Source organism: Pseudonaja textilis, unplaced genomic scaffold (genome assembly GCF_049901715.1).
Source record: "Pseudonaja textilis isolate UNSWEBS1 unplaced genomic scaffold, rPseTex1.2 PTEXSCF20, whole genome shotgun sequence".
NCBI lineage: Eukaryota > Metazoa > Chordata > Lepidosauria > Squamata > Elapidae > Pseudonaja > Pseudonaja textilis.
Window position 1 is genome coordinate 1,586,773 of NW_028262864.1, and position 27,946 is coordinate 1,614,718.

Here is a 27,946-nt window from a genome sequence, read left to right on the forward strand (position 1 = left end):
CTTGCTATCTCTTGCCTTCCTGAAAAATAAAAAGAACCAGCTTCCAAGCAGTTGTCTTTATCCTTGCACCAGAGTTCTCCCAGCAGGAAAATCGAGCCCTCAGAAGAAAGGCGTTTTCCAGCCTTTCAACACTGCTTTTTCTTTGAAGATGTTTTGCTTCTCATCCAAGAAGCTGCTTCAGCTCTGACTGGATGGTGGGGAATGGAAGGATTTATAAATCCTTCCAGTCTGCAAGGAGTATAAATCCTTCCATTCCCCACTATCCAAAGCTTCTTGGATGAGAAGCGAAACGTCTTCAAAGAGAAAACAAGAAAATCCAGCACCTTTGGGACAACCATGACCTGAATGACTGAGAAATTTCCATAGACTTTCTCATAAAACAAGGGTCTTCTAACTTGGCAAGTTTAAGACTTGTGGACTTCAACTCCCAGAATTCCTGAGCTAACATGACTGGAGGAGGAATTCTGGGAGTTGAAGTCCACAAGTCTTAAAGCTGTCAAGTTTGAAGACCCCTGTCATAAAGCATTATCCGGAGTGGCATGTTTCTCTCACGTATGGACAGGATGTCGTTTCCCAAGTTGCTTAATAAGCATGTATTGCGAGAAAAGGGAAGGGGAGCGACCGATTCTAAATCACTTTGTTCGTATTCCGGAGGATATTACGTTTTTGTGGAAAGACCAAAAAAAAATCCCATCCGCAGCTGCCTTGTGGTAAGGTTTATACATTTCGTAGAAGGAAATCAGAATGAATTAGAATAACACAAAAGCGTTACAATATATTTAAACTCAGTTTTTTTTCTTTTTTCTCAGTTTGTTGTTAACGATTGAGAGGAAAAGTGACTTCCTGGAAACAAATTCCTTCCTTTTTTCGGTGTTGTAGGTTTTCGAGTAACAAAAATTTTAATCAAGAATAATGTGCTTCAGTTCTAACTTCTTAGGACCATCCAATTTTTGAGGAAAAAAAAAAGCCCAGATCCCGCGAGAACATGGCACCAAACCTCGTGTAAAAAAAAGATCCGGCTGTGGGGAAGCGCGTGCGCCTGTATGAGAGTCGGATGTACGCCCACGCACGTACATGTTATCGCGATATTTGGAGAACCAGGAGCAGGTAGAGAGGAGTTGGAGAGGAATTTCCGAGCTGTACTAAACGAGGCATGGTGTCGGAGGCTGGAAGGAAGACAGCGACAGCAATGTTTTTTTTCGTATTCTTGCAATAATTAGTAGCTAACCTTCCCCCTCTCACTTTCCTTCCTCTCCCCTCTCCCTAATCTGGAAACAGCGCTGTTTCGGTCTGGGAAGTAGGTGGAAAAAGATGGGGATCCTGGCTTGGGGAACTTGCTAGGAATTCAGGCTAAGGAAAGGGTTAGGGGCGGCTCACTGGACTCGGTTACGGGACTGCAGGATTTTTCCAATGAGCCTGGGCGGGCTGGAGAGTGTTTATAGTAATCCCTCTCAGGCAGTTGAGATAGCAAATAAATTCAGACCCCCACTTTCATTTTGTAAGGATGTGGGCCCTTTAGTTAATGGCAAGGCAGCCTTGAACCAAGGGAGTCCACTGCTTAAGTACTTTAGGGGACTATTAGGGGACCACTGTTTCAAAAATCTGCAAGTGAACTAGTCACTTTCCAAAACTTTTTGTTTTTGAAAAGTTCAGCCCCTTACCTATTTACAAACTGGAATTTATTTGTATTTACCCCTTTAATCAACCGTTTGGGGGCAATTTATATCCTAAAACGAGGAATTAATTGAGACCTGGAATTAAGGAAGAGCAGGTGTTTACTTGATTAAAAAAACTTGTCTTCCCTTCCTACTTGTGGGATCAGAGGATATTTTGACAAAAGTTATTTTTCTCCAGGTTGAAAGGCGGGCTCAACTCAGTTTTATATCTATTTCTGAGACAGCTTTATCTTACTATATTTTTGCATGTTATTTTACAATCTGGCATTCATAGAGCAACCCCCAACTATCCTCATGTAAAGAGACAAGTGGGTTGAATGTAGGTTGTAGGTAACAAGATAAAATAGCCCTTCCATTGTGAGGTGTGTGTGTGTCTTGAAGATTTGGGCTTTTTGGAGGATTCCTCCCTCTTCAAGCACAGTGGAGAAGGAATGCCAAACCCAGAGAGACATGGGGGCAAGAAGAATGCGGGAGGAGGGGAGTCTTTGCATCAAGGTGCAGTGTCCTGCAGTGGGAGCTCAAACAGAGAGAGGCACCGGCTTTCTAAGCATAAAAGACACAGATCCAAGCATTCCAAAGATTCACTGTTGGGGTCCCAAGAAGGAAGTGCAACACTTGGCAGCATGATCAAGCCATTGGTAGAATATGACGATATCAGCTCTGATTCTGACACCTTCTCAGATGAAACAGTCCTCAAGTTGGAACGTAGAGAAAATGAAAGGAAAGGGACATTGGACAGGAGTGATCGATTAAATAGACAGCAGCAGCACAAGCATGTCCATGACTTGATGAAAAGTAAGTTGGGGGACAAGGAGAAGCAACTGGAAAGGAATCAAGAGTCCTCAGGCAATTTGAGTTCTAATAAAGATCGAATATCCAGGACTTCCAAAAGGCTACATGAGGAGAATGATGACCATTCATCTAAGTCATTCAAGAGTAGTAGCAAAGAGTCTCGGTCAGCCAAACTGCATAAAGAGAAGTCTAGGAAGGAGCGGGAGGTGAAATCTGGTTACAAGGATCACAGTAAAAGTCGTTGGAAAAGAGATGTCCCCAAAAGCTACAAGTCACTGGACAGTCCAAAGTGGAAATCCAGAAGTCCACACCATAAGTGGTCAGATGGTCCCAAACAAGATGACAGTCCCTCAGGAGTATCTGATACACAGGACTATGACAACAGCCCTCCACACTCTCACACATCCAGTAACTATGATTCCTGTAAGAAGAGTTCTAGTGTATCCTCACGACGACCATCAGTGAGCCCTCCATTTAAGGAACCTGCCTACCAATCCAGTATATGTTCTCCCAGCCCTTATGGCAGGAGACAGCGGTCAGTCAGCCCATACAGCAGGAGGCGTTCATCCAGCTTTGAAAGGGGAAGTGGTTTATACAGTGGAAGATCCCCCAGCCCATTCAATCGAAGGAGCTCCAGCAGTTCTTATGTTTCCAAGCGGTCTCTGAGCCGTAGTCCTGTTTCCAGGTATTTGGTCTTTGTACTTAAATCAGAATTGTTGGGCTTCCCAAGTACAAACGTAACTGGAGGGGCTAATGTCCCAGAATTTTTGTTACTGTCCCTCAAAACAGAAAATGTTTTATATTCCTCTGTTCCATGATTCATTAGGGTAGCCTTTCCCACCATGATTTGTCTTTATGTGTTACATTATAACACCCGCTATTACAAACTTGTATCCTCATGCTAGTGAGACTGGAGTTGGGAGTCTAACACATATGGGGGGGGGCACAATATTAAAGTAGGCTGATTTAAGGTACCAACTTGTTTTGTTTGTCTTGCAATATTGTATCCTAGGTAATAATTTCTTACTGATTTGGAGAATACGAAGTTGAAAAGCCAGGTCAGCCAATATGACACTGATATGATTGGATATGTCATTGTAAAACATAGTTGAATATGAAAAGTTAGTTGCAATGAGCATTAAGTATTGCATGTTAGCTGCCCAGAATTGCTGTATCGATAAGATGGGCGGCATAGAAATTTAATGTTTTTCAACATCTTTTTATTTTAAGTTTGGTTTGTCTACAATTTGTCATATCATTAAAACCTGGCAAACTAGAATCATTGATCACATCATGATTAGTAAACTGCAGTTCATTAAAGTTGGATGATATACTACATTATAATTAATGCAGATGGGTAGCTTCTGTGTCAGGTGTGTGTAAATGAACACACAGCTTCTAAGGTTTACTGATAATTGTTTTCATGCTAAATTCAGGTATAGTGTACATGTAAAGCAATTTTTGAAAATGAAACTAAACTGCAACTTAATTTATACTCCTGGGTCATTGTAGCTTTTCAGTTTTTATAAAATTAAAGAACTGGAAGAGGTGCCAGAATGGGGTTACTAAATATGTAAAATTCAGTGTTGCTTCCTTTTTTAGCAAAGAAAATGAGGTACATTTAATACTATACCACTTAAGTATATAGTATTGAAGTTTCAGATTTTATCAGCCTTCATGGTGTTCTATTCTCTCAGCTTTATGCTAGTAACAAAATGGGCAAGTCTCCATGATTTTAGTTATAGTTTTGCTTTGATAGTTTTATCAGAATTATTTTACTATATCTTTTTAATGGAGATAGACGTACTTTTGATAAACCTTTAGATAAACAACGGTAGTTAGGTGCTCAAAAATAACTTGATTGCAGCTTGTGATATTTATGAATACCAGAAGGGAAGTCAGTGTAGCTAAAATATTTTTATATTACTCCTTGTGAATTCTACTTTTAACTAATTACAGTATTGAAACCTAAAAGCTGAAAGGAACTTTGAAAATAGAGTTTATTATAAATATTTGTCACGGATTCTAAACTTTATACTGTTTACCTTTAAATAAGATTTCATTCTGGTAATAGTTTTGAAGATGTTGTTCTCTCTTTATAATGTGAATGAATGAAACTGCTAATACTGGTTATCACTGGACATTAGAGAATTAACATGTCCATGGATATGTTTCCTATCATTTCTGTTAACACTTCAATACAGTAGTCCCCAGTCTTTGCAGTTTGATGGCTCACCGGGGTGGGAGAGGGGGAACCAGGTCATGCAAGTGGCGGGCTGGTACGCATGCATGCACAGCTCAACTTGCACAACTTGAGCTGCGTTCATGTGTGCACATGCACTGGCCCACTGCTTGTGCAACTTGAACTACGTGCACGCCTGTGCGCACCGACCTACCGCTCATGTGGCCCAGTTGTGAATAAGCCATGTCCCGGTAGTGGGCTGTGACCCAGGGGTTGGGGACCCCTGCTTTAATACACAACTTCAGCATATGAGCTAAGCTCTCTATTCAGTGAAGTAGTTAATACTCTGGCAGTGCTGAACAACAATCTTGTCCCATTGTTTTGAATATTTAGACCAGTGGTCCCCAACCTGTCCAGCTTGGCAGCCTGGTGCGGGTGGGAGGGGGTGTTGGGTGTTTGGGTGAGTGAGTGGTAGGCACACGTGTACAGCTCCATTCGCATGAGTGGCACATGCACCCTTCACTCACACAAATGAAGCTTTGCATGTGAGCAGAGGGTGCTTGTGCGAGCGGAGGGTGCTTGAGCAGAGGGCACTCACGCTTGCACACAAAACTCAACTTGTGCGAGTGGAGAGTGCTTGTGCATGAAGCTCCATGCAAATGGAGCTTCAAGCACAAGTGCACTCCGCTTGTGTGAGCGGAGCTTCACACGCATGTGCTTGCCCTTTTTTTTTGCAACCCAGTTTCAAACAGGCTAAAGCCTGGTAGTGGGCCAGGGCCCGGGAGTTGGGGACCCCTGATTTAGAGGGCTGGTATCTTCCTACTTGTGAATTCTGGATGGTCTTTGTGCAGCGTGTCTCTCAAAGCTCCATTCTGTCTGCAATGGGATAGTTAATGACCTCAAGAGAAAGTATATAACAGTTAACATACAGCGCTTTGTATGGATGGAGTGTAGTGAAATAAGTAGTATTGATTACTAGGCAAACTGCCCACCAAGTGTGATAAGAAAACAAGTATCATTAGGTAGGTTCTTTGTATTGTATAATTCTCCATAGAGCTGCTGCGAGCATCCAGAGTGGGAGGTGCTCCAGTCTCGGCTCTCACAGGCTGAACTTGAATTGAGGAACGCTCCTCCCTATCACGTGGTCCCTCGTAGCGTTCCCCAGTTTTTAGCTCAGCCTCGTGGCAGTCAGGCTGTGTTTCTCAGAGCTCTTGGCCGACTCAGGATTTCTCTTAGGATTTCTTCTCCAGGTTGGACCTTTTAATTTAAGTTATTCCTGCGCAGTTACCTTGGGGTCTATAGCTCCCTAGGGGAGTTCCCCCCTCCTGGGGGGGGGGATTCTTATCTTTTCCTTTTGGGCAGAATTCCAGCACTTCGCGTTGCTGGTGCCCCCCCTCGCCTACCACTTCGTTCGCTCTACCGCTGAGCGCCGTTTTGTTCCTGCCTTCGATCGGTTGTTTCCCCCCCACTGAACGCCCATAACCAGGGGAGATCTATCTAACCCCTGTTCCTCCCGTTTTCGGGCCCTCATAGGCCTCCTTTCATGCCGGGAGAGTAATCTGCCGCTGATAGCCCCTCTCGCAACTCGCAGCCGCCATTTTGGGCACCGCGTGGCATCCGCCATTTTGGGCGCGGCCTCATGGCCGGCCGCCATTTTGGAGCCTTTCCCAACAGTGCAACCAGGCTGCGTTGATAAATTGTCTCACTAGGCAGATCCCCGGGGACTGCTTAAAGCTGTCGCTCGTTCCCTCAAGGTCTTTTCGAGGGTTCCTGAGCCTTCACAAGGTCCGTTGGCTCCGCAGCCATTTTTCAGCTGGCGAGGTAGCAGCGCTTTTTCAAAAAAAAACCCGGTCTTCGTCTGGGGAGGCAGCTGCTGTAGGCCATCATATTTTTTCTCAGGCCTGGCGTTCGTTTCGGCTGATTGATTTACCACCTGTACCTTACAACTGCTGCTCCCTCCTTCCGGAGCAACTCAAGGTGCACTAATAAGAGTAGCAAATGAAACCGAAAGGGCAATAGGCCCAATTTCTTCATATATCTCAATTTCATTCAGTTTTTTTTAAAAAAAAAACAAAGAAGAAGGAAAGAGAAAAAAAGAAAATGATTAATGATTAAATGCTTAAATTCAATGAAATATATATATATAAAAAAAAAAATTCACTAAAAGGGGGGCGTGAAACAACCGTTGTGATACCCGGCCTTTGGTGTAGGTCGCAATCAGACGAGCCAACCCTCTCTTACTAACTTTAAATAATTTTTTTCCAGCTTTTTTTCCAGATGGCAGATGACAATTCTTCACGTGGACCTTCTCTGAAGGCCAAATCCAAAACGCATTACCTGCGCAAACAGGCACAGGAGACCTCCAAAGCCTCACAGAAGGATGCCCTCAGACGCCACAAGGCATTGGAGAGGGAAATAGACAGGCGGTCTAGAGAGTCAGGCTCCGTGCCTCTGGCCCTCCCCCCACCATGCCCTCAACCTCCCCCCAACCCCCCCCTCCTCCTCCCTCGCCTGCTCAATCTTCGGCCTCGGTGCCTAGACAAGCTCCTGAAGCTACTTTCACCTCCACTGCTGCTGGCTTGCGCCAGGAGGAACCAGAGGAAGATTCCATGGTCAAAATCCCTGAGAAAATGAGATCCTGGATGGAGTTTGCCATCCGCCAGGGAATCGCGCAAGGTCTCCAGCAGATGGCCGGTCCGCCCCCTCGGCCTGCGGCCTCTGAAGTCCAGGCTCCATCCGTCAGATCTCTCCCCAGATCGGATGCTTCACATGGTCAGGTACTCTCCCAGAGGGAACTGCCTCTCTCTCATGGGGTAGAGGAGGAGGAGCAGGAACACGATCAAGGGGACCCGATTCATTTCGGGGAAGAGGAGGACCTTGATTTGGGGTCCATGATCTATAGCGAACCCCTCTCGGGGGCAGACCCAATGGAGGGGGAGATGTCAGAGGATGAAGGCCTCACCCTGGACCAGCCCACCTTTGTGGGGTTGTTCAAGCCACATCTGTTCAGGTCCATCCTTTTCAAGGCCAAAAATATCTCCGGCCTGATCTCCCAGCCTCCCCTGAACCCGCAGCCTCGGGGGGCCCATGACTCCATCTTTAGTCAGCCAGTAGTAGAGACCGAAGTCATTCCGGTCCCACCTATCTTTTCTGATCTGGTTTCCAAGCAACTGGCCTCTACAGGGGCGCCTCCAGCCCCCTCCAGTCAGGACAAACGCTTTTTCAACCTTGACCCTGACTTCTCTCTCCTGTTAGACCCCTTGCACGGTTGACGAACCCATCGTGGGCTTGGCTTCTTCCTCGACCCTAGCGATGCTCTAGAGGCCCTGAAACCAGAAGACAAGCGAGCCGAGCTGGCCTTATGCCGAGCCCACCAATCCGACGCCTGGGCCATTAGATCGGCCACGGCCGCATCTTTCTTCACCAGATCCTCAATCAGATGGCTCCGCCAGCTAAAGCAACATGTCCCCGTCCAATCTCAGGGCGCACCAGGACATTGCGAAGCTCACGGCCGCGGCCGAGTTCTCAGCCGACGCCACTTATCAGGCAGTGAAATTCACCACCAGAGCCATATACTCGCAGGTCACAGCTCGCTACTTGCTCTGGCTCCGTCACTGGCAAGTAGACATTAAAAACAAGGTGAAATTGGCATCCGCTCCCATTTCGGGAGGTAAATTATTTGGTCCGGTTCTTGATCCTTGCTGGTTGAGAGTCGTAACAAGCGCAAATACCTCCCCTCTCTTTTCGGAGGTCCGACTCAGAGGCCCCCTTTCGACGAGGATCCTTTCGTTCCTCCTTCCAGACCTCCTTTCCCCCAGATACCAGAGATCTTCCTCTTACCGGCCGCCCCCATCACAAGATCGGGCCGAGTCCCCGAGAGGTCCAGAAGGGGTGGCTCCTATAAAGGCCCTTCCGGGGATCTGGGAGCAGGCCCTTTCGGCGCTCCAGATAACTTAACCCTCTCCCTCCCCATCGGTGGCCGTCTCAAGTACTTCGCCAACCGATGGGAGGCCTCTACTACTGATGCATGGGTCAGGGACACAGTCCGTTTGGCCTTGCCCTTGAGTTCCAGTCCCCCCTCCTGACTTCTTCATGTCCTCCCCCTCTCCAAAGACCTGCCAGCGGGCCCTCATGGAGGCCGCCATCAGTCACCTCCTCGACATAAAAGCTATTCAACCCGTCCCGTCGCTCAACGAGACGAGGTTTCTATTCCCATCTGTTTGTAGGGCCCAAGCACTCGGGGGTTGGAGGGCTATCTTAGACTTAAAAAGACTGAATCGTTTTCTGTCTCCCCGCAAATTCAAAATGCACACGTTACAATCAATACTCCTAGGAACCAGACGGGGGACTGGCTCTTCTTCAATTGACCTCTCAGGCGTACTTGCACATCGCAATTCGACCCTCTCACTCACAAGTTTCTATGCTTCTCCTATAACAAACAACACTTCCAGTATGTCGCGCTTCCCTTTGGACTGTCCTCCGCTCCCAGGGCCTTCACCAGGGTCTTGGCGGCCCTGGCAGCCCACCTTAGATCCCTCCCAGTCCGTCTCCACTGCTACCTGGATGACATCCTCATCCAGTCCTCCTCAAAAGAACAGGCAGAGAGAGACACCAGACTCACTCTTGCTGCCCTTCAAGACCACGGGTTCCTGATAAATTGGAAAAAAAGTCACCTTTCCCCTTCTACCCGGCTAACCCATCTGGGGGCGGTGATTGACACTGTTCAGGAGCTGGTCTTCCTGTCCCCGGAAAGACTCCTCAGCATTCAAAAATCTATTAAGCTTATTAGGCGGGCAAAAAAGGTTTCTCTGTTAGACTTGTCAAAATTGTTAGGCAAGTTGGTTTCATGTATCTCTGTTATTCCTTGGGCCCGTTTTCATACCAGATCCCTTCAATGGTTCCTGCTTCCGTATCAGCGATCAGGAAGGAGCAACTCAAGGCTCCTGGTCAGAGTTCCTCCAAGAGTCCTCACGTCCCTCCTCTGGTGGACCAGACCGGCCATCAACAAGGGCCACTACTTCAAAGAGCCTAACCGGCTGACCCTTACCACAGACGCGAGCCTGTTCGGATGGGGCGCTCACGTCCACTCTCTCTCATCCCAGGGCAGATGGTCGACAACAGAACGACTCTGCAGCATAGAATTGGTTGGAGCTCCACGCCGTTTACCTGGCACTTCGCAGTTTCCCTACCTCAGGTCGCGGGCGCCACATCCTGGTCCTTACAGACAACGTAACGAGCCAAAGCCCATATCAACAGGCAAGGGGGCACCCAATTGATACGGCTCATGAGAGAGGCCGAACGCCTTTGTTGATGGGCGGAAGCAAACCTGTCATCAAGGCAGACCATATCTCAGGGGCTCTAAACATCCAAGCAGATTGGCTCAGCAGAGCCACCCTAGACCAAGCGGAATGGCGTCTCCACCCATCCCTATTCAGGAGGCAGCCTCAATCTTCGGCCTTCCCAAGGTGGACCTCTTTGCATCCCCTCAATGCCCAGCTACCAAGGTTCTTCTCCAGGTACCCCTCTCACGGGGCGGAGAACCACAACGCCCTGCGTTGCTCCTGGCCCCCAGGGCTTCTTTATGCCTTCCCCCGGCCCTTATCCCCAGGGTCATCCACAAACTAATCCTGGAGCAAGCGGAAATTCTTCTGGTGGCCCCCTATTGGCCCAGACGTCCGTGGTTTGCGGACCTCCGCAACCTCTCAGTGGACCCCCTGGAGGATCCCCCGACAAGATTTCTCTGTCCCAGGGCCCACTTGCACATCCGAAACCCCAATGGCTCCAATTAGCCGTCTGGAGGTTGAGCGGGACCGCTGGAGGGAGAAGTTCTCCAGCCAGGTCATAGACACCATTTTGGCAGCCAGGCGGCCCTCGACCACACGAATATACAACGCCACGTGGGTCGCCTTTCGTAATTGGTCCCACAAACTCCAGATCAATCCCCTCTCTCCCTCCATTGCACAGGTCCTGGATTTTCTTCAAGAGGGCCTTAACAAGGGACTATCCCCTAACACCTTAAGACGGCAGGTCATGGCCCTGGCAACCGTTATTCCCACCGGTAGTGGGGGTTCCCTCTCTCATCACCCCCGTATCCGGGCCTTCCTTAAGGGAGCTTCCAATCTGCGCCCCCCAGCTGTCCACCGCCATCCCACCTGGGATCTCAATAAGGTCCTCGTTTCCCTCACCAAGCCTCCCTTCGAACCCATCAGGGAGGCCTCCCTCCAGTTCCTGACACTCAAAACTGTGTTTCTCGTGGCTATCACATCTGCTCGCCGGATTTTGGAGATAGCAGCCCTGTCCATCAGAAAGGATTTATGCGTGTTCCATTCGGATAGGGTTGTTCTCCGACCTGACCCCACCTTCCTATCCAAGATTAACTCAGCTTTTCACAGAGCTCAGGAGCTCATCCTCCCAAACTTCTGCCCTAGACCTGTTAGTGATTGGGGACAAACCCCCAAACAGAATGTGCAGCAGCAGTCAAGCCAGGCAGCCAAATGAGAGAGGAAGGGCCCTAGAGTTTACACACACTGATGACAAACACTGTTTTTGTAGTTTAAATAGTTGTTTAATCCAATTAGAGTTTAAACATTGTCAATCAGTCCATATGTCATTCACAAATATATCCATTCAGTAACTTAGTCCATTTACTAGTCAGTTCTATATCCTTATCTGCTTGTAAAGATATCTTCTCCTCTGATACCTTTCCTTTTGAAGACAACGCTGAGTATTCACAGGATATCAGCACATCAATGAAATAGTCCTTTTGTTCAGGTATTCAAACAGTTGTAGCAAACAGTAGCAAACAAACAGTAGCAAGCAGGAAAAACAAGCAGAGAGCAAGCAGAGAGATTACGTTTCTCTTACTGCCTTTTATTGCCGTTTGTGACCGCACCCTTAATTAGTTAATTACAAGCAGTTTGGTGCTTAAAGCTACAAGTTACAAACACCCAAAACTTTGGTTTATATATTTATTCACCCAAACTTAGTTGGTGTATCATTGTTATACCCAACAAGACCCTCCCGGGAAAGGGGAGAGACAGTGGCACACTCTTGATGTGCGGCGCGCCCTAAGGATCTACATCAGACGCACACAGCCCTTCCGGAAGTCAGAAGCATTATTTCTGTCCTTCCAACCCAAGTCGCTCAGTCACAAAGTGTCACCTACCACTGTTGGCCGCTGGATTAGGGCCGCCATTTCTAAGGCATACCAGACACAGGCCCTACCTGTTCCCCCGGCATAACTGCGCACTCCACCAGGAGCGCGGCTACCCGGCCGCATGGGCCACGCAAGCTTCAATAACCGACATCTGCCGGGCTGCCACCTGGGCATCCCCGTCCCCTTTTATCAGGCATTACAAAATCGATGTGTTCGCCTCGGCTGAGGCCTCTTTTGGCAGGCGGGTCCTTCAACGGGTCCTTGAGGTTCCAGAGGAGATTCCGAACCAGACGGGATCCTTCCGTAGGACTCGCCAAGCTTTGGTATGTCCCACTCTGGATGCTCGCAGCAGCTCTATGGAGAAGGGGCGTTGGTTCTACCTGATACGCTTCTTCTCGTGAGAGCTGCGTGAGCATCCAGCCCCACCCCTTTGGTTCCGTCTGGTGGGGAATCTTGTTTCGCCAATGGATTAGTTGTTAGGATGAGAATAAGGCCTTTCCTTCTCGTCTTCGCAAAACTGGGGAACGCTACAAGGGACCATGTGATGGGGAGGAGCGTTCCTCAATTCAAGCTCAGCCTGTGAGAGCCGAGACTGGAGCACCTCCCACTCTGGATGCTCTACGCAGCTCTACGAGAAGAAGCGTATCAGGTAAGAACCAACGCCCCTTTTCCTTTGGACCACGGAGAGAGAGAGAGAAACACACACACACACTGCACTTAGTGTGCTACATTTTGAATCCAATATTTTTGTCTCCATGGTTAAGGTGGTTGGTTCTTCAACTCTGGGCAATTACTTTTAAATAATGTAGGACAAATGGAGCTGCTGTTTCCTGCTCACCATAGACCAAATGTTAGGAAAGCATCTCTATGTCTGTTAAGAAAGAATTAGTATGAGTAAATATCTGACCTTAACTATTTTTAGAAAATGTATTTATTAACTTTGTTTGCCACCCATCTTGCCACAAGTCTGATGAAAACTTTATGATGTGCTGGGTAAAGTGGGTTTGAATAGAACAAACAAGAACAAGTATTGTATATTTAAATATGTGAAACTGCAAGGGGTTAGCTCATACCTGTTCATTTTTAATATTCTCTTCAATTTCACTTCATAGTCTTTACAAAGTTCTGTCAGGTGTACTAGCCGCTCACCTGCTACATATGTTGGGTTTTGCAACTGTTAACCATTTCTAACTTGTATTCGCCACTGGACTCTTCTATAAAAACAGTGCCCGTCCTCTAAACTGACTGTTCATATTAACTGGAGAATGGCTGCTTATAATTGAGCTAAACATGTGGTAGAATGCACTATCAAAAATTATGTGCCTGTAGTAAGTTTAAGAGCTAATTTTCAAGAAGCAGTGTTGGGTTCCTAAATGAGCTGGGATTGGCAAACTGCTAATTTTATTGAAGTTTGTAGAATGGGATATGGATCACTAGAGTTCAAATATCCTGTGAAGGATTTAGTTGCAGATTTATTAGTACACTTTGGTGACCTGAATTCTGGGGAACATTGTAGGGTACTGTGAGACTAGGCATCAGCTACCATAGCTAAAGATGATAAAGGCACATAAGCGGGGAGGACAGTAAGACAGGATCCATCCTTCCTTCCTTCCCTTCCTTCCTTCCTTCCTTCCTACCTACCTACCTACCAACCAACCAACCAACCAACCACAAGGTAACTCTGGGCAGCTTACAACCATAAAAGATAAATTAGTATACTAAAAACATAAATAAGTTAAACAGGCCAACCACTATGATCTAATTAAAGATTGGGAAGGTGGGTGTAGGATAGGGGGGAGGTGGGATCAGGTGTTAATCACTCAGCCACCTCCACTGTGATGTTCCCCCATTGGAGCTCCAGGCTAGCTGGCAAAGCCAGGTCTTTAGGCTGCTGAGGAAGGTCAGGAGGATTGGGGCAGACTTCACATGGGGGGAATGTTCCAGAGGGCAGGTGCAATGGTAGACAAGGCCCTTTTCCTGGACCCCACACACCAGAATAATTAGGCCTGCAGCATGGCTCCTCTGTCAGCATGGGTGGGATCTTACATAAAAGATTCTTTCAGGCTGGTAAGAAGGAACCAAATCAAAAGGGAAAAAGGTCACCTGAACCAGACAAAGGAAGTTGGACTTGAGTACATTGAACTGACTCCCCTCCCCATTTCATCAACAGTTACCAGATATGTGAATCAACAAAGCAAGGACTTTGGGGGATAAAAGGGGGTCCTAAAGCCTACCCACTCCTTGAGGTCTGTTTGGATCCAGAGTTGGTAGCTGTTGTGGTTTGTCGGCAGCCGGTGCAGACGGCAGCGGAGTTGGACAGTGAGGAAGAAGGGATCAGTCAGGGAGTCTGGAGAGGACTTGGACAAGGGTCCTGTGTCTGATGCAGGGATGGGGCCAGGACCATCTGGGAGTGGGGTGCTGCCTTTGGAGCCTTCAGAGTCTTGCAGCAGTGAAGCAGAGGACCCAGGGGAGCCAGTTCCTAGTGTGTGTGTGCGCAGAGCTGCTAGAAGGCGAGAGCAGCTGAAGCAGAAGGGGTGAAAGCTGGGAGGTGATTGCCTCTCCCATAAGGGATAAAAGTCAAACCTCAATGACGAAAGCAGTTCAATTAGATTCAAAGTCCTTCTTGAAACTCTGTGTACTCTGGTTGTTTTTTTTCTGATACTTCGGGTGCGTTCTGTTATAATTACTTTGAAGACTTCTGTTTTTGGCAGCATTCCCCAGCACTGAAAAACATGGGCTTGGAGAACTGTGTATAATGAATTCTGGCTGGAAATGAAAGTAATTCCCAGCGTTGCATTAAAATAGGTTTTGCTTTTGAAACAAGTTTGTGTTTCAGTACGTTTGAGGAACCCTGAGTCAGAACAGTGGCTAATGTCCCTCTAGCTAGTACTGACAGCCTAGTTGAGGAGAACCTGGGTAAGAGTATATGTGTATGCATGAGAAAGATCAAATGTACATTGTAACTAGTAACGTTTTGCTGTTAGTTTTAAATTTACCGGGTCTCTGTGTATTCAAAAGAACCTGTTGTGCCTCAGTGTTTGGATGAAAATGATTTGTGTGTCTCCCCAATTTTATTTCCCAGTTGTTGACCAGGGATGTGTGTCTTGTCTGCTTTCATTGTACTTGTCTGGACAAACCAGGTAGAAAGCAAGGGGGACTTACAAGATGTACATTCTTCCATGGGTCTGTGATTGTGTGAGTAAGCTGAACCTGGGAGCACCTGTAACAGTGCCCTCTTGGATTATATGAGGAACAAATGAATATTGTATTTTGTTTATATATTACCTTATTTGGAAGTGTGCTCTGAAGCAGGGGTGGCCAACCTTTTGGACCTCATGGACCACCAAACTCATAATTTTAGATCCCAGGGACCACTAACTGGTTCTGTGGGCATGGCCTAATTTGTGGGTGTGGCTTGGTCATGTGACTGGCTGGGCATGGCTTGTATGTAAATATAAATATTTATATAAATATTGAATGTTTTATAAAAAAGAGCAACTTTTACCCAAAATCAGGCAAAGCAGGCAGGCAGGCAGATTGAGTTGCTCACAGAATCACAGATTCATTCAGAAATCTAACTGCCATTGGCTAGCTCAGTCTGTCACATAAAATTTGCTTGCAAGCAAACTCATAAAATTAACTCACAACACACCATGCATATAAATATTGATTTTTTTTATTAAAAAAGAGCAACTTTTACCCAAAATCAGGCAAAGCAGGCAGATTGAGTTGCTCACAGAATCATTCAGTGATCTATCTATCTGCCATCGGCTAGCTCAGTCTCTCAAATTTGCTTGCCATGAGTCTGCACTGAATTTTCTTGCAAGCAAACCTTCAGTCCTAAGGGAGGTTCAGTTGTACTTAAAAGCAGAGTCGAAGATCTAAAGACTTGCTAGAAAGCAAGCCACGGCCCACTGGTTGGCGACCATGGCTCTGAAGCATACTTAACATTTGACTGTGGTTGGGTTCACATGTCACTTAACCTTGTGGAGGTTTGTTTGGTTATGACTTAGTATGTTGGTTGAATCCAGCTATTGTGGTCTGCACACTGTGGTAAAATTAGGCCACCATAACTTTTAAAACAAACCACACTGTAGTGTGATGTGTGAACTCAATCAGCAAGTGCATTCCATGGGAATAACAGTCTTTCAGCCAAAACAAAATAGTTTTTATTAAAGTATTAAGACACTTATTATTGTTGGATTCCTGTAGATAATTGGTGATTCCTAGTAATGACACTCACCATTGCGAAGAAAGATCCCACATCTGGGCCCCAGTTAAATTTCATTCAAGAAAGAATATTCCTCTTTGTTCTTGTCAAGAACCTTATGTTTCCAAAATAACATCAGTAACTATGACTTTGGTATCCCCAAGAATGCAAGTAGATTTTTTCATATTGGAAACCATGAAAACAGTTTAAACTGCCTAAAATAGAAAATATCTTTATAGTTACTTGTTGATAGCTTATTCTAAACTTGGAATAAAATTAGAATAATTGGCCAAAGGCTGAGTTCAGGCATGTTTACTGATTTAATGATGTTCTTTTTTCAATCACATGTATTTATTGACCCCTACTGGCTTTGTGGACTGTTTACTGCTATTTCTGGCCTGTTTTGCAGCCTAATTTACCTTTGAGCTTAATTTTAAGTCAACAGTGCCTGTCATAAACAACTGTATGTACAATTTTTATATGTAATGATCTAGGCAACTGGATTTGTGGACACCACTGTCTGAAAGTCTCAGCCCTACTGTGTTAATAATGAATGTAGTAAAGGTTTTTAAAAAACTAAAACATTTAAATATGAACAGTATATAAACAGGGAACAAACTCCATACTCCGAAGCACTGATGATGTTACCTAGTTGGGTAATGAAATGTCTGCAAACAGCCAAGCTCAGAGAGCACCAAGGACTCCATAATTCAACCCTGAGCTACATGTTTCTCTTATATTGGTAACTTTTATATAACCTGAAAATAAAGAAGCAACAAAATAGGCAGCTTTTAATGTACTTCACTAATTAAAAAATACAAATTAAAAAGTAAGGAGGCAGCTAACATTCATATTTCAAGCAGCTACTATATCTTCTAAATTTTAGATTAGTAATCTACACTGCAAAGACCTGAGGTGCTCCCGTTAAACATTCTCAGCTGCCTGTAATTTCTGCCTGTAGTTAACTGCAGAAATCGTTTTCAAATCTTTGTGTTTTGTAGGTTAATTTTGTTGGAATGTTAGTGTTTGGGATTTGGAATCATTTAGATAAGATTACTGATCTGCTGAGATCTGATTCTTAGAACAGTTTTGTCCAGTAATGTTAGAACTGTGAAGACTCACTGTTAGGGAAGGACTAGGGAAGACTAACAACCAATGTGTGGATTTCTGACACATGGTATTGAGTTTTGATGTTGCCAGTACTTTTAATTTAGTTTCTACTTTTCATGAGCTGTAGGCAAGGCATATAGCATCCCCCTTCTTCTTATTTTTTATCATAATCCCATGACATAGAATGTACTAAAAAAAGAGTGTTTTGCCTACAGTTGCATAGCAGTTTTCTGTGGCTGAGGATGCACTAGAACCGTGATGGTGAACCTATGGCATGCGTGCCGGAAGTGCCGGAAGCACGCAAGAGCTCACCCGGCAGAGCCCCACTGCGCATGCGTGCGTGCTGCCACTGCCTGATAGCTGATTGTCGGGTATCTGGCTTGCATGCACGGGGTGTGTGTGCAGAAACGCTGGGGGGTCACGCATGCATGCGCAGGTGGATGGTGTGGGGGTGATCGTGTGGGAGACGTGTAGTATGCTGCAAGGGTGATTGCGCGGTGTCCGGCAAGGGGATTGTGCACACAGGCACAGATGCGTGGTGTGCTGCAAGGGGATTGCATGCGCAGGCGCAGAAGTGTGGTGTGCTGCAAGGGTGATCATGCAGTGCCCGGCAAGGGGAATCGCGCATGCATGCGCAGATGTGCATCGTCAGGCAAGGGGATTGCACACGCATGCTCGGGGGGTGGGTGCGGCCAGCACACATTGCCTTCTGGGTTCTGGCACGTGTGCATGAACGCGCACACAATTATCGGCACGGGAGCCAAAAGTTTGCCATCAGTTCACTAGAACCTGGGTTTTTCTAGTCTAGTCTTAACACCTTAACTGCTACATTATACTGGAGAGTACATAGCCTATGTTGAACAGCAGAGCTGAAAATAACATTTTTTTTCTGAGCTGACCAGTGAACTCTCAGTCTTCTTGGTGCTAAAGAAAAAGTAACCTCAAGAGTTCTTTTTCTGATTACATGGAACCTCTAAGGCAGGGGTGTCATACTCAAGGCCTGCGGGGTGATCAGGTGTGGTCTACCTAATGCAAAGAGGAAAGATCAGGCCAGCCTGGCTTTGGCCGGGTCTACCCAATGCAAAGAGGAAACAGGCCAGCAGTTTGGGGAGTGTCATCAAACTAGCCACACCCACCCAGTTGGCCACACCCACCCAGTTGGCCATGCCGACCCACCCAGTTGGCCACGCCCACTTGGCCCCACACAGCCCTGATGCGGCCCTCAATGAAATTGAGTTTGAAACCCCTGCTCTAAAGTAACCACCACTGTGGGAGAGTGAAACTTGAAAGCAATGCTGACCCAAGCAAAGGCAGCTCAGCTTCCCTCCCTCCCATCTCTCTTTTAGTCAGAACGTTTTAAAGAAAAACTTTGTAGTAAAGATTTTTTTATCGCAGAAGTGTCTGTCACATTCTGTGCAGGGAGTTATATACAGTATATCTGTTTATGCACATACAGTGATACAAATGGTTTCTAGATTCCAAGCAAAAGGTTTAGGTCTAAATAAATCCAGGCCAAAACTATTTGACCCCTTTTATTTTAATATGTGGTACAATGAAGATTGTTGTATTATGTTATCCCTTATATGTGAGTGGAAAGTGCAGTTTCAGGCTATGCACATGACGTGAAACTATAGAAGAAAATGGAAAAGCCTATAGGAAGTTGGAATGTGCACTGGAGCTTTAAGGTCATGGTCAGTGTCTGTACATAGAGTGGGTTATGAAATGGCTAAACCATGACCAATTTTAACCATGGTTTGATGAATAAACCAGCTGGGTTTATGCAGCACTTAACCATGGTTTACAGACTGAAGAGGCTGGATTCATATATCTTGTAACACCAAACCAAACATATATGGTGTAATAGAAAAACAGTATTAAGTATCATGCATACTTCATCGGAGCTAGAGGTTGATTTTTACATAAAAGTATGGCAGTTGAGATCTTATGGGATTCTGATTTATCCTATTTTGTTTTCATAGGAAGCCCATGAAATCCCGAAGTAGAAGTCCCGCTTATTCAAGGCATTCAACATCTCATAACAAAAAGCAGAGAACTGGGTCTTGCAGTCGTCATTCTAGTATCTCACCTGTTCAGCTACCACTGACCTCCAGTTTGGGAGCTGAGCTGAGTAGGAAGAAAAAGGAGAGGGCTGCAGCTGCAGCTGCAGCAGCAGCAAAAGTTGATAGAAAGGAGAGAAAGGACTCACATAGCCTATTGTCTAGGAAAGAAAATAACTTAACTGAAGTAAAAGAGTCTATAATGGATGTCAGGAAGGCAAAAATTGCTAAGCCTGAAAAATATCCTCCTGATCTGGAGATGGTAAATATTCTACAATACAGTGCAGAAACAAAAACAACTCTTGAGCCTGCCAAAACAAAGACAGAAAATTCTGAGAAGAAACTACCTGCTTCAGTTAGAGACTCAAAAACAGCAGGAACAAAGTATATGAAACTTACTATAGCAAAGGAGGAAATTGTGACTTCAAAAGAAATACAGTCAGCTGAACCAGAGGTCCCAACTCCTTTGTCTTCTGTAAAGTCACTCCCTCCTTTACCAGCATCATCCCCACCTCAGGTTCCTCCTCCATTGCCCCCCTTGCCTCCATTGCCAGTTATTCCCCCTCTGCCACCTGCTCAGTCATCTACCATTCACAGCCCTGCTTTAGTTCCTTTGTGTCTGTCATCTTCTGTCCACTGTAAGACATCCTTAACTTCGCAGGCTAACTCTCAGTTCACCATACAATCCGCCTCAAAGGGACATGTTTCTGTGACCATTGCTGTCCCCCATCTGAAAACGTCAACATTGCCTCCACTCCCTTTGCCACCAATCTTGCCTGGGGAAGATGAGTTGGAAAGGTAAGGTTTGTAAATGCTGCTATTCTACAAAGTCTTGCTAGTGTAATGGCTTGCTCACTTCACTGTTCTGATGTAAAGCTTGGTATCTAAAAACTGTTGAACTGGTGTGGTAAAATGTATAGTCAATAAAGGAGAAGGAGTCTGGTTGCTGCCTCTGAAACCTTGAATTACTAGTACTACAGGTACTAGTACTAGTAGTACAGGTACATTCAGAGAAATCTAGCCCTGGGGGCAGGGGGTGTTTGAAGATGCTTCCCCCTTGGCTTCAATCTCCTCATCGCTCCCTTGAACCAAAATTGTTTGCACAGTCCCCACGATAGAGGCGACTTCCTCTCTGGGTTGACCACAGTTGCAGTTCTAGCTTAATGTCAGACCTGCCCCAGTCCAATCCCTTCGGAAAGAAAGACCCTCCACTCCATTTGTTTGAAGTGATAGGTTCTTTTACTGAAAGATGCTGGCTGCAGTAAGCTCAGGCTAGAACTAAATTTCCCGTGCTAAAAAGATACAGAAGGTTTCCCCTCATCTCAGCCCTCCCCCCATCACCAGTTCATCTTCAGCCAATGAAGATTCACCTAGGTGTTTTGAGAACGCTGAGAAGTTTCGGATAATCCACATTCCTTCTCAGGGTGCATGGCCCTGAATGCTGGAACAAAGTGGTTCTGAGCTTCTCTGTTTTTCATCAAGCTGTCATTTCCCCCTCCCTATTTCCCTTCACATACTGACACAGGTATATTGCCCATTTGTTCATCCCCCCTCCCCCCTAGCCTTTGATGGCAGGATGCCAACGAGGTGCTAAGCCGAAGATGGCAGACCGAAAAACATCCAATTATTTGAATATATTATTTATTGTTTTATCATAAAAAGTAAAATACAAAACAGAAAAACAAATAAGTGATCAAATATATTTTAACATTTAATATGTAGGATCCACCCTGGCTGTAAATTCTTCTCTTTTATACATACACACACACACACACAAAGAAAGAAAAAAAAAAGAACAAAAAGTCAACAAGTTAAGCTAAAACCATTTGTTATAATATTTAGTGCGTAGAAAGTCCACAGTTTCCAGTCCTCTCATAAAGCTGTCTAGTCCATTATCTCTAATCAAAGCAGTTAATTTTGCCATCTCTGCTAATTCAGTTTCAAAATCCAACTGTCAGCATCCCATTCTTTCCAGTGTTTGGCAAGTACAATCCTCGCAGCCATCACCATATGAAGGAATAGCACCCCCAAATTGTTTTTCAATTGGCTTGTCCATCATACCTAAAAGAAAAGCTTCAGGTTTCATTAATATTTGTATTTAAAATATGTTCTGCATTGTCATTGGTTTAAGTTTTTTTTACTTCATTTGCGGTCACAGACCAAAACACAAGTACAACAAAAGAAGAACATGGGAAAATTAATCATGAACAATTGGTCACCAAAAACTTGACTAAGGGGAATTACAGCGTTCTCCTCTGATGGTTACAGCTCTTAAAAAAAAATTGGAAACCTGAGAAGTGATGTGTGAGGAGCCATCCCCTAGACAATATAAGAACAAATTTCTAACATTGGGTCTAGAAGGGTCTGTTTCAAGGAGAGACAGTAGCTTAGATCTGCCTGCGTTATACATAGGGCAATATAAAAGGGCATATTCCACAGTTTCAACATCAGCTCTGTCACAGGGACATAGCCGCTCGTTAATCGGGAGCCTCTTAAATTGCCCATCCAGTAGTGTTGAGGGCAAGACATTAAAGCGAGCTAGGGAGAAAGCTCTTCTATACTTGGGAATGGTTAGAGTGTAAAAATAGGAAGCCATTCTCAGTCCGTAATTATTAAATTGGCTGAAGATCAGAGGGGAGCAAGTTTTGTTAGCTCTGGCTCGTAGATATTGCAAGTCAATGTCCACAAGCCGTTGGACTACCCTAAATTGGGCATCCTTAAGGCCATAATCTCCCAGGGCATCCCCTGTAAAACCTAGCAGGTGTAATTTCTTCTTCAGCTCCCTCCCCCAACGAGAAATATGAGAGTCAGCAAACGCCAGGGAGAGGTAGCTACCAGGAACTGCTAGAAAGAGCACCCGAAACCACAATTTAAAGGTGTTAATCCACGCTATACATTCGACTGATCGAGTGCCCAGTTCCAGGTACATCGGAGCAAAACCAACACGAGGAAGACTCAGAAGTTTTCTAAGAAAGACAGCCTGGGTTCTTTCAATACAATCCTTGAAGCCCCGTATCCATATGGGAATTCCGTAAAGAGTTTGAGCCAAAGATTTGGCTTTGTAAATATGCAGAGCAGAAGGAATAAACTGGCCTCCTTGGATATAAAAAAATCTTAAAATCTGCTGGTGACTACAGGAGGCCGAATTCAGCACCTGGGTTCGATGTCTAGTCCAAGCACCGGTGTTCTGAAATTGAATACCTAAATACTTAAAATGGAAAACCTGCTTAACAGCATTACCATTGATAGCCCAGTTATACAATTTCTGGGCTCTAGAGAACACCAATACTTTGGATTTGTCATAATTAATGGACAAGTGGTTCTCAGCACAGTAAGACCCAAATGCAGAAAGTAATCTTTTCAGACCTGGCCTTGACAATGAAAGGAGGGCCACATCATCAGCATAAAGGAGAAGCGGGATCTTCGTAGTTGACAGCTTTGGGGCGTGGGACTCAATACGTCCAATGTGAAAGGCCAAGTCAGATAAGAATAAATTAAACAAAAGAGGAGCCAGAACACAACCCTGCCTTACTCCGTTCTTAATCGGGATAGGATTAGAAAGTTCTCCCTACAAACCACACCTGACCTGACTAGAGGTCTGGTTGTACAAGGATCTAATTAGGAACAGAAGATGTCTGTCGATAGAACTTTTGAGCAGTTTTGACCACAACAGTCTCCTAGGGACTGAGTCAAACGCTGACTTTAAAGGTCGATAAAAGCAGTAAAATGTTTGCCACCTGGTATGGTAGTATATTTATCGACCAGATGCACTAAGACAAAGCAGTGGTCCAGTGTGGCACAGCCTGCTTTAAACCCAATCTGTTCAGCACCAATAACATTGGACTCCTCAACCCAAGTGAGGAGTGTACGTTGGAGATACTTAGCATACAATTTTCCAATGATGGAGAGCAGGCTTATGGGGCGATAGTCGGCTGGATTGTTCCTATTTCCTCGTTTAAAAACTGGAACAATAATTGCTAAGCTCCAGGAGGTAGGGATCCTGCCAGAGGTATTGATATGCGTGAAGAGTCTTGCTAAGAGAGGGATCCACCACTCGGGATTGGATTTTAGCAGATCAGGGGGTATAGCATCAGGGCCAGGGGCTTTGCCTGACTTGAGTTCAGAGATAAACTCGGTAATCTCAGCATGAGTCATGGGTTGCTAGTCAGGAACTGCAGGAGGCAGCTGGAGCCCAAGCACGGTTGAACTTGTTGATGCTTAGAAAATTTCCAAGAAATGGTTTTCCCAATCTCTGTTGGAAATGCAGCAGAGAGGGAGTTCTTGATGACCCAGCAAGGAGCTGGCAACAATTTGCCAAAATAATCGAGTGTTCTTCTGCTGGATGGAGAGGAGAAGTAGATCCCACTTCTCTCTCTCTTTAGCTTTCTTTTTCTTAGCAATTAGTCCTTTATACTCCCGCTTCAAGCGATAGTAGTCCTCTGGTGGGCATTTATCCCCTCGATTACGATAGAGCAGGTAAACCCGATCAATCTGGTTCCTAAGCATCAGACACTCTTTGTCAAACCAAGAATTACTTCTTGAATTATATGGACCACTCGGCCTACGGATGGCTCCTAGCTCCCTTTGAACACTATTAATTAGTGATTCAAAGGCTGAGATTGTCTCTGAGCCACTACTTGTTAGGGCCTGATTTTATAAGCTGAGACACTCCAGAGATGATAAAAAGGAGTGAAACTTTCTTTCAGTATTAGAAGACCATTTGATCCTCCTTGTATACGAGGCCACATAGGGATCTAATACCTGGGGACCCCTAGGGAGATGTATATTTGAGGAAGGCCCAATGATTGTAACCAGGGGGTAGTGGTCGCTCTCCGTAAGGCAGTCCACATAAAAAGCACAGACTGCCTTTCTAAGAAGCTGGGATACCAGCACAAAATCAATAACACTACTCCCACGTGAGGAACTAAAAGTAAACTCACCAGCTAGATCACCTAGGGTACTCCCATTAAGAATTATCTTATTGTGTTGGGCTGCTAAAAGGGCTAACTGAATGCCAGCAAAATTTGTTAATTCATCCTTAGAATGTCTGGCTGAAATCAGGTGTCCTATGGCCTGGAGGGTTTCTTGGTAGTAGAGTGCCTCAGTCGTTGGGGGAACTTGGACTCCCAATCGGGTGTTAAAGTTGCCCCCTATAAGGATGTACAGCGCTGGGAATTTAGTTTCCATACAAGTAATGTAATTCTCCAGCATGCCCCATTGAGCCTTAGTATCATCTTGCCTCATTGTCAGGGGAAGATAAACATTGAACACTAACAGTTTGCTGCGTCCTCTCTTAGGAGTGCCATAGCTAAAGAGCCATAGGGGGGCAGCTCCACTGTCTCCACTTTCAAAGAAGTAGAGACCAAGCAAGCTAGACAACCCTTAGGCCTTCCTGTTGTAGATTGTCTGGTGGCGGCCAAAGAAATGACTGTAAACCCTGTAAGGCAGTGGCCCCCAACCTTTTTTGTGCCACGGCCCGGTACTGGCATCACAAAATGATCCGCGGCCCGGTACCAGCATCAGCACGCATGACAAGGCAAGGCGAGCCGAGCGACTGGCCAGCCAGCTATCCCCCGCTTCTCCCCGCCACCTTCAACTCCTCCTTTGTACCTTTGTCGATGGGCTTCGCTTCGGGATGGCTTCGGGACGGTCGCTCGGCTCGCCTTGCCTTGGGTGCTGAAAGAATCCTCGCGCCTTAGTTTCGTTCGAAGCCCCCCCCTTCGATGAAACTAAGGCGCGAGGATTCCTTCAGGACCCAAATGCCACTTTCCAACCGGAAAAGCTCACCCGGAAGCACTTTCTCGTCAAACAAGATGGTGGCGCCCAGCAAACCGGCGGCCTGGTAGGAAATGTTCCACGGACCGGTACCGGTCCGCGGCCCTGTGGTTGGGGACCCCTGCTGTAAGGGATATCGCATGCCCAGGTCTCCTGAAGCAGGACCACATCAAATGAGTGAATATAGTTGGCGAATTCTGTGGTACCACACCTTCTCCCCCAACCTGCTATGTTTCACAAAAGGCATTTTAAGTGTGCAGGGGGGGTTGCCAGATTTAATTGTCATTCTGTGTGATTAATTTTTCCAGACCGCCCTTTGGATCTGAAAAGATACACCCGTTGTTAAGTGGCAGGGTCATCCTCTTAGGAGGCAAAGGCAGGGAAGGAGGGAGGGGAGAGGAGACTTGTTCATGCGGCTGTAAGGCTCTTAACGCACTCCAGTTCGTACTTGTGGCATTAATTGGTTGCTTAGCTGGCAAGTATTCAGCAGCAGCAACAGACGGAGTTTGAAGTAGCCCTGGATCTTCAAATTTACGAATTAGACATTCTGGAGAAAGCGCCAAGGGAGCTTCTGTTGGTAAATCAGTATAGACTCCCTGGAGACCAAGGGAATCCTTATCAGGTAATGACTCCACAGCTTGGATTTAACTGCATCCACACGCTTTATGATTTGGGCCTTTTCTGGTTGTGGAAGCGCACAGAAGGAGTTGAAGAGCTGTGTCTCCTGGTTCCAGAAATTGTCTTGACATAAGTCAGTCTCATAAATGGATGGAATCCCAGAGGCACTGACCTGGGGCTTATTTACTAAGGAACCTTGGGTGCCCTGGGCTGGTGTCGCTTCCTTTGGGGCCATTTATTCCCAGCTGATCAAGTCAAGGGACGCTTCCTGGTAAGATATTACTCGCTGCAGGGGGTTAATTTGACCGGATGTAGGAGGAACAGTCAGGCTACCATCTGAGAGGACGCCAACTGGAGGTTTTGCGGGAATAGGTGTATAATTAGTACGTGATGTAGTATCCGAGGTGGCATTCAAGGTTGGCACATTAATATGTGCTGCTGAGGATCTTTTGGGGGCAATAAATCTCCTGCCACTCACAAATTGTCAATTACTCAAGAGTGGCTTAATCGACATATCTTTGAAGACTCCTCTTGGCAGAATGCTGAAGGATCTTAACAGGGATCCTCTTCTGAAAAATAGTTTTGGGGTGTTAGAGTTGTCAAAACTGAGTAGCATTCTAGTGCAGTATTCAGGAGAGGGTAAAAGTTCAACCTTCTTCAAATCATCAGCTTTTAGCCCCAATAACTGTAATATATGGCCCCTCGCCAGCTGTGTTGAACCCCAGTGAGGTAAGTTGCCATTAATGGGATTAATGATGAGGGCCACCTGTTTTGACTAAGTCCAGGTGACTGTGTCAAAAGATGTAAAGTTCGAACTATTGGTAGGATTATGTTGGCCAGTGCTTTTGCTGAGGCTTGGCATGGAGAACCCTGCCACCGCATCAGGCTGCTGAGCGGTCAACCCAGGGCACCCACTGGTAGTCCAGGAAACTTAAGTAGTTTAAAGCACTTAATATTTTATCAAGCTGGAGCTGAATGCTCGCTGTAGTTTCTGCAACCAAGAAACATTGCTGAGCCAAAAGTTTTGTAAGGGTGGGCTCATTTAAGGATTGGTTGGGAGCTGTAGTTTTAGATAAGCCTTTGTTCTCAACTTGGGGGGCGACACCCTCAACCATCGGAAGATCGCGACAACCGGCAGCAGCCAGACAAAAGGGAGCAGGAGCTTTCAAACCAAGCGGCTGAGCTAAAACAAAGTCCTCAATCTTGGATTGCTTCAGAGAAGGTTGAGGAACCAGGTCAGTGAGAGATCTGCTCCTTTTCCTTGTCTTCATTATATTAAGTAGCACAATAGAGGAGGAGCTGTGTAATATAGCATAGAGTCTAGTCACTGAAACAAGTCCTAAATCCAGAGGAAAAGGAATCGGGAGTCGAGAAGAAACGAGTCCTAATGCAAACAATGGCAGAGCTCCTCACAAGTATACCAAGGATCCTGCCCTCCCAACAGAGCAGGGAACATGAGTAAATAAAAATGATAAAATAATAAAAATAGTGGATAAAAATAGAATAAATCAGATAAGAGAAATCACATTGAAGCTAGGCATTGCTAGACTTCCAGCTAAAGGAGTAAGATCTGTAGAACAACAACAGAGAAGCAGCAGCAAGGCCCTCCTATAGCTGAGGCCCAGCTCGGGCTTTTTTAAAAAATACAGCTAAACCGTAGCTGAAATATAATTAGAAGTGGATTAGTGATCACACTGCAAAAATTTCAAAAATGTAAAGGGTTTAAAAATAAAAATAAAAATTTGAAGACTAAGATATGATAGAAAAATAGCCTTAAAAGCAAGCAATAATTACAATAGGTTAATTTAATCTTAGTTAAGCAGAGAGCCTATTTGCCTGCTGCTCCCATCTCCTCCACACCCCGGTTAGCTTCAAGATTAAGATTACCGCATTGTCATGTTTGTCCAGTATGTTTTCACATATTTGCAAGATATGGTAAAATGAACCTGGATTTGGACTACATTTCCAACACTTATTAGAAGTCCCTTTATACATTTTCACTTCTCTATCTGGGGTCAAATACCAACAAAATATCATTTTATAAAAACAATTCTTTCAAGCTATAATTTAATGTAAATTTTAGTCCATTCGCCCATACTCCCATTTATCTAGCGTTACACTTTACCCACATTTTGCCCATTTTTCCATACAATCTTTACCGTATTTATCTTCCAGATTAATCTTTTATATATATAATTTTTTTATTTTTATTACAAACTTAACTTCTTCCATTTGACAACGTGTCATCTGCATACAAATATCTTGTGCAATACAGTTAGTGTTTACAGTCATTCATTACATAGTGTTATTTTCTAATCTTATATTTATTTTACTTAATATCACTTTCTCTAACCATTGATAAAATAATTC

The 27,946-nt window shown here is 45.3% G+C and overlaps 1 protein-coding gene across 5 annotated transcripts in view; it reads left to right on the forward strand.

The window, feature by feature from the left end:
• The first annotated feature begins 1,103 nt into the window (after positions 1-1,103).
• Positions 1,104-27,946, forward strand: part of LOC113452091 (cyclin-dependent kinase 12-like) — a 112,138-nt gene continuing 85,295 nt past the window's right edge. For all 5 annotated transcript variants that reach the window (XM_087918895.1, XM_087918897.1, XM_087918894.1 and 2 more), the window contains exons 1-2: positions 1,104-3,153; positions 19,106-19,981. In XM_087918895.1, coding sequence (XP_087775021.1) covers positions 2,108-3,153; positions 19,106-19,981 — 1,922 coding nt within the window. In that variant the 5' untranslated portion in view covers positions 1,104-2,107. The remainder of the gene's footprint in view (positions 3,154-19,105; positions 19,982-27,946) is intronic.